We start from the raw sequence: 7,657 nt of genomic DNA, 5'->3' as shown, positions 1-7,657 counted from the left end.
AAAAAAAAAAAAAAAAAAAAAAAAAAAAGGAAAAAGGGACAAAAAATAGCAACATCTTACATTATGAAATGTTGGGGTAGCTAATATATATAAACTTTCGGCATTGAGCTAGTTTTTCACTGTCCCCAAACAAGGTAATCTTGCCTAAGCACTAGAATATAGCTTATGATAGGAGCTTTCCTGAAAAAAACAGCGTAATATTAAATTCTAGTAAACTATCCCTGGTACACCTTTTAGTAGACAGACTTTTAAACACTGCCCCTGAACAAATATGCCATAGCATAATTCTGACTAAAATAGAAAAGAATCAATAGAATATGTACTTTTCTGAGCATCTAAACCAACCAAATTTTATTTGCTCATATAGTCACAATGGCTTCAGAATATGTATCTCTGGAGAGCCCATTTGGAATATAAAACACATGAAAAACTAATAGTTAAAAATGCTTGTTTTATCAATTATCAGTTCTAGATCATTACCAATACCTGTTATAAATAACACCTCTGGAACCACCAATCAGCTAATTGCTCAGAAGTGTGCTATATAAGTTGCTTACAAAAGACCTTTTAAAATTTTGGAACAAATTACTTATAAAGAAATTGATTAGTGAAAATTCTTTCCATTCCACTAATGTATCAAGAATGTAATAATATTGGTCTAACAGTGTTTGATGCAATTAAAAGAGAACTGAGTATAGGACACACCTTCTTGCAAATTTGTCTTTAATACACAAAGTTGCAGTTGTGAATTAACTGATTCCTTATTGATTCTCTCATGTACCCAAGCATAAAAATTTAAGTTTCTCTTGGCTTCAGAATACTATTTGGATTTTATTTCAGAATTTAAAATAAATAGTAAAATAGTTTTTAAAAGAGTAATCTTTTCTATGTAGTTTTGTTAATTTAATAAGCCTATAATAAAGAAAACAATAAGCAAAGTGTTAACACAATAAACATCAAAATAAACAGATAATAATTGAGAGAAAACTGCTCTTATGCTTACTGACTAGGAAACCCAATTTTAAATAAGACTAAATGAAAAATAGTAATATGATTAAATAATGTAGCACACGCATTACATGCTAACATAAATAGCACTTGTATGAAAAACAACTATTTTCCATGACAAAAAAAAGTAATGAGAATAATGATACTCTTACATATTTATAAATCTTTTTAATATGTGGCTAAACAGAAGACAAGTTTGTTTGTTTGAGACGGAGTTTCGCTGTGTCATCAGGCTGGAGTGTAGTGGCACGACCTTGGCTCACTGCAACTTCTGCCTCCCAGGTTCAAGCGATTCTCCTGCCTCAGCCTCCCAAGTAGCTGGGACCACAGGCGTGTACCACCATGCCCAGTTAATTTTTATATTTTTGGTACAGACGGGGTTTCACCATGTTGGCCAGGATGGTCTCGATCTCTTGACCTCGTGATCTGCCCACCTCAGCCTCCCAAAGTTCTGGGATTATAGGCGTGAGCCACCGCACCTGGCCTCAAGACAGGTTATTTTTTTTATACAGTCTCTTCCTTGGTACTCCTGGTGGATTGGTTCCAGGGCACCCTCAAATACGAAAATCCACAGATGTTTAAGTATCTGATACGAAATGGTGTAGCATTTGCATAGATCCTATGCACATCCTACTGCACATTTTAAACCATCTGTAGATTACTTATGATACCTAATAAAATGTAAATGCTATGTAAATAGTTGTTATACTATATTGTTTAGAGAATAATGACAACAAAACAAAGTTCATACCAGTTCAATACGGAAGCAACCATCCTTTTTTATATTTACATTTGAGGTTGGTTGAATCCACAGATGCAAAGGGCCAGCTCCTTACGCTTCTGCATCCAATTTCATGTCATACAGCCTCTGGAAAACTCCACCGTACATAGGTAGTTGCCTTATGATTGTCTGGCTTACAATTTTTTTTTTTTTTTTTTTTTTTTAAAGTAAGAGTCTCGCTCTGTTGCTCGGCTGGAGTGCCATGGCATAATCTCGGCTCACTGCAACCTCTGTCTCCCAAGTTCAAGCGATTCTCTGCCTCAGCCTCCCGAGTAGCTGGGACTACAAGCGCGAGCTACCACACCCGGCTAATTTTTGTATTTTTAGTAGAGAGAGGGTTTCACCAAGTTGGCTAGGATGGTCTCCATCTCTTGACCCCATGATCCACCTGCCTGGGCCTCCCAAAGTGCTGGGATTACAGGCATGAGCTATCGCACCAAGCCAATTTTTTGATGGTGGCAAACTGATTCTCATTCAGCAGAAACCATACTTCAAATACCCAGACAACCATTCTGCTTTTCACTTTCAATGTCAACAGTCAATAAATTTCAGGAGACACAGTATTCACCACTTTATTATACAAGAGACTTTGGGGTAGATGATTTTTCAAATTGTAAGTGTTTTGATCATGTTTAAGGTAGAGTAGGCTAAACTATGGTGGGGTTAGGTGTATTAAACTCATTTTTGTCTTATGATATTTTCAATTTACAATGGGTTTATTTGGCTGTAACCCCACTGTAAGTCTAAGAATATCTATATACTCATCGGAGAATGACAGTGAAAAGGCAAGTGATACTTAAAGATTACGAAAATGATTTTAACCTTGTGGATACTGTGAAAGGATTTCAGCGCTTCCTTCCTCTAGGGGCTCCTGTACTTTGAGAACAGCTGTTACTATGTTTAAGGATTTTAAAACATATCTCTTTCAGTTTTAAATTAGCTTAAAATATACGTCGTCTCAGGCCAGGTGCAGTGGGAGTTCTAGACCAGCCTGACCAACATGATGAAACCCTGTCTCTACTAAAAATACAAAAATTAGCTGGGCATGGTGGCAGGCACCTGTAATCCCAGCTACTCTAAAGGCTGAGGCACGAGAATCGCTTGAACCCAGGAGGCAGAGGTTGCAGTGAGCCAAGATTGCGCCACTGCACTCTAGGCTGCCTGAGAGTGAAACAGTGTCTCAAAAATGAATAAATACATAAAAGTAAAAAATAAACATCATCTCCGGTTTTTTTTTTTTAAAAACACACACACAAAAAATTAAAAAAAAAAAAAAAAAACTGCATTAGAATCACAGATAATCAACTTAGAAAAAGAAAATTCTGAATACAAAATACTACATAACACAGGATCAAGAAAAGTGTTTTAAGATCACAAAGGTCAGCTGTATGAATTTTGTTGTGTCATTTAACATCCTGGTTCTTTTAGTTTTTTCATCTATAAAACAGAGATAGAGGCTGAAATGGGAGGATCATTTGAGCCTGGGAGGTGGAGGCTAGAGTGAGCTGTGATCATGTCATTGTACCAAGCAAGAGCCTCCACCCCATCTCCCCCCAAAGAAAGATTACGGTTTTATGAGGGTTAAATAAAAGCCAAATGCTAACAACTACATCCTGTATATAAAAGCTTGGTCAGTGTTACCTATAGTTACAATTATCATCTTTAACAAATCCTAAAATATTAAATCTGAGACCTTTGTTCAACAAACTAATGTCTACCCAAATCTATCCCAACAAAATGCACTGATTATTACTTCATTACCTCATAATTTACTCTTCGCGTTTGTCTATCCTTACAGGAATTTAATCAGATATGGGTTTAAAACAGAAAATAAATGAAAAAACTTGATTATCCAATAGCTTGTAAACGAATAGACTTGATGACAACGTTTATAAACCGAAAAGGACTTTTCAAAACTATTCAGTAATTTCCTTATTCACAGACGAATCAACCATGAACTACTTATAAATTAACTTTTCCGTAGCCATATGGAGAACGGTAAAACTGTTCCTAACAAAATTTCTTCAATAGGCCTGTAAACTGTTACTAATTCTCTTGGTCTGAATATTCATCAAGTGCGGGAGGGAAGATGGTTAAGAAGCCAAGGACACTTGCTGTCCTCCTCTACAACTGGTTACTAAGAAGTCAAATAACTTCAGAGCTGTATTTTTTGACAACCAAAAAGTCACAGTAGGCCGGGCGCGGTGGCTCACACCTGTAACCCTAGCACTTTGGAAGGCCGAGGTGGGAGGGTCACCTGAGGTGGGAGGATCAATTGAGGTGGGTGGATCACTTGAGGTGGGTGGATCACCTGAGGTGGGTAGTTCAAGACCATCCTGATCAACATGGTGAAACCGCATCCCTACTGAAAATACAAAATTAGTCGGGCGTGATGGCGCGCGCCTGTAATCCCAGTTGCTAGGTAAGCTGAGGCAGGAGAATCGCTTGAACCTGGGAGACCGCGCCACCGCACTTCAGCCTGGGCGGTAAGAGCGAAACTCCATCTCAAAAAAAAAAAGTCACAGTAATCGCATCTTTCCTGTGAATATATAATGTTCAAACGCGCTATTCACATGAGGGGGAAGATTATTAAAACATTCAGAGTTACGAATATCAAAAGCTGGGCGCGGTGGCTCACGCCTGAAATCTGGAGACCGACCAGAGGAACGAGGCGACACCCGTGTGTATTCAAAACCACCAAACAAAAAAACGAGTATCTGACGTCCTTTACATTTAATCCTTCTAATAAAGCAGCTCCAGGCGACCTCTCACTCACTCATCACTTCCGCACAGACCGTGGGATCCCTTATTGACGCCGCAGCGGCATCATTTGAGGAGCACGAGCGAATGCGTCTAACGCAGCTCCCATCCGATCGCCAGAAGCCGAGAAACGCGAGACCGGGCTCCGGGCGGGCGTCCCTCCCTCCAACCGTCAGCACGGCGCTAAAGAGGCGCACCCCGCAGCCTCCACCGCCGCGGGCCAAGCGCCGCCTCCCGGGGCCTCCGCCTCCGCCTCCGCCTCCCGGGGCCGCCCAAGGAGGCGGGCCCGACGCAGCCCGGGCGTGCGGCCCCTCCCCGCCGCCGGCCCGGCCTCCGGGGAAGCCCCCTTGGTCCCACCCAGGGCCAGGGCCCGCCCCCCGCTTCGCCGGCCTCCTTCCTGTGGGAAGTGCGGCTCCTTTCGCGTCCCCTACCCTCAGCTCCGCCAGCCCGCCCCCTCGCCGCGGGCGAGGTCTCACCTCGCCACCAGTACGTCTTGGACAGGTAGTGCCAGGTCTGATGCCGGGTGTGGTGGGTGCCGCCCGGACCCAGGTGCGCCGCTTCGATGAGGTCCCGGCGCCGCTCCGGCTGCAGCACCACCTCCAGCTCCGCGAAGGTCTTGCGGTGCCGCTGCCGCCGCTGGTAATACAGAGTCCCGCCGCGCACCACGTAGCAGGCGGCAGCTTTCCGGATTTTACGCTTGACATTGCCCTCGGTGCCCGGGGCGTACGGCTCGCGCTCATTCGTCAGGTAGCGCAGGATGGCCCGGTAGCTTTCCTCGCTTGACATCGCGGACCACGGCTCCCTGAGGGCGCCTGTCAGGGGCAGGTGAGGAAAACAGCGCACTACCTACGCGCGGCTGCAGCAGGAGCGGAGGCGCCGTAGGGAGAAACGGCTGCGCCTTTGGCGAGCACTCTTCGACGGCTCCCTCAGTGCGAAGGGAAAGCGGACGAGTTGGTAACCAGGGGGAACTGCACTTCTCCAGCGCGCGGGATCCGCTGGCGACTGACAAAATGGCTGCTGCACCACCGGAAGTGACGCAAGCCACGGGCGGGGACTGAGCCCTGATTGGAGCACACGCTGGTTTTCTGGCTTGACGGAGACGATCGAGTGACGTCAGGAATGCGGGTGGACATCTTGGAAGCGGGTAGAATCTTCATGGCAGCTCAAAGGGTCTTTAAGCAGACATCTTAAGTCCTGGCAGTTTCTCTTTTCATTTTTCCCTTCTTTTCCACGCTTTCTAATGAGCCACGTGTAGGGGGAGCTGCTGGGCAGTTGTGAGCTCATCCGAGACATCTAGACTGGTAAAGGAGTCCGTTTTTCCGTTTACCTGGAGACTCCCAACATCATAAAAACATCACATTTTCAGGCTCTTGGAAAAATATTAGTCTCGACACGAGACCAGAGACAGCCCCATTCACATGGAAATTTAGATTCCAGTTAACAGAAAATTTTCAGTGATTCCCTCAGTGATGAGTTATTGTTTCTAAACTTGGAACTGCTTGCTCGACTACTCAAGGAACCGTCGAGATTTTTCTGGAATGATCAGCATATATAGTCAATCTTATTGGGAGTGGAAAAGGGGGTCGGTAACACTTTTCCTAAAGCTTTATTTACATACCTTTTTACACGAACGTAGGGGAAAACGTTTTCCATTCTGCACCGTTGTACTAATGGCACGAGAAAGGCAGTGGACTTGAACTGCGTTTCTCAGTGCGTGCTGAGAATCCTGATTAAGATATTTAGCTGGTAATTCCGGAACAGCTATCTCGGTCACCCTTTCCTGGAACCAATCTGCAGCGCTCACAGGAGCCTCCTCTGCGACTGGGATTGGCCACTGTCACCGCTTTGCTAAAGCCAGACAATTTCAGGCCGAGGGCTCCAGCTGCAGACATAGCTAGTACACTTCCCCACCAGGGGGTCTGTAGTCTCTGGGTGAGGCCCTTTGACCTTGTAGAAGTAGCTGTCAGGTGAATACAATAGGCTCGAAAACGGAATGATACACCCAGCCTCTGGTGTTAGGAACGTGTTTGTGTGTGTGTGAACATGCAGTAATTCCCAGACGGCCCGGACATTCTTGAAAGATTCTAGGTGCAGGGACATGAGCTCCCCAAGGCCCAGAGGAAAAACAAAACTACTAGGCCTGGGATCTCCTTAGTTGCCGACTTTGCCACTATAGCTGAAAGGAGGAATTAAAAAATGGAGATGCACCTCTTCCCCCATGGGGTGGGGCGGTGAGAGCAGAAGACCAAATGCACCCTCTGTACATGTCGGGCCAGCCCCACTCTCCTGTCCCATTGCCGGTCTTTAAAATGAAATGTTTTAAGTGAATTGATATTTAATATTAAACATTTAATATATTTAGTGAATACATTCAAATGAAATTAAGCAATACAGATAGCATGTATGAGAGCCAAGTTAAAGAATCCGTACACTCAATTTAGTTTTTGCCAGAACATCACCTGTAAGCACTGAGAAGCCCACTAATGAATGCATTATCCTTTCGGCCAATAGAAACAAACGTTTTAATAACATGCTTTCCCAGTGGTCAAATTGTCTTCCTAAGCAAAGCTAAATTTGCTGTAGTGAGATTTATTTCTAGCTTCTTCTGGGTCCCAGGTTACCGAAGACTCAAGGGTAATCAGAATGGGCAGTTACACTTTATTAAAAGCCAACATTTAGCCCAGAAAAGCAATACTTTAAGAGGATGTTTTATTCTCCAAAAATTAGCAAGCATAGCTTTACATTCAAGTTGGGTATAATGACTATTTTCCCAGTAATTCCCTAAATAAAACAACATCATTACAAAAAAGGGTTTTTCCTATGCAAAACCTTAACATTCTTTTATGAGCAAAAGCCTGTATTTTACATATATATATACATACATATATATATTTGAGATGGAGTCTTGCACTGTCGCCCAGGCTGTAGTGCAGTGGCAATTTTGGCTCACTGCAATCTCCACCTCCTGGGTTCAAGCAATTCTCCTGCCTCAGCCTCCCGAGTGGCTGGGACTACAGGTGCACGCCACCACGTGGGCCCAGCTAATTTTTTTGTTTTTAGTAGACAAGGTTTCACCATGTTGGCCAGGATGGTCTCCATCTCCTGACT

At 43.9% G+C, this 7,657-nt stretch overlaps 1 protein-coding gene across 1 annotated transcript in view; it reads right to left on the bottom strand.

Moving 5' to 3' along the window:
• Positions 1–6,612, bottom strand: part of ZBTB11 (zinc finger and BTB domain containing 11) — a 32,903-nt gene extending 26,291 nt beyond the window's left edge. Inside the window, exon 1 of the mRNA XM_032299239.1 lies at positions 5,026–6,612. Coding sequence (XP_032155130.1) covers positions 5,026–5,335 — 310 coding nt within the window. The 5' untranslated portion in view covers positions 5,336–6,612. The remainder of the gene's footprint in view (positions 1–5,025) is intronic.
• Between the last annotated feature and the right edge of the window lie 1,045 nt (positions 6,613–7,657).

The sequence above is a fragment of the Sapajus apella genome, unplaced genomic scaffold (assembly GCF_009761245.1).
Source record: "Sapajus apella isolate SASKATOON/1434 unplaced genomic scaffold, GSC_monkey_1.0 scaffold40, whole genome shotgun sequence".
Classification (NCBI taxonomy): Eukaryota; Metazoa; Chordata; class Mammalia; order Primates; family Cebidae; genus Sapajus; species Sapajus apella.
Note: the sequence above shows the minus strand (reverse complement) of the source record. Positions and strands in the feature narration are given on the sequence as shown.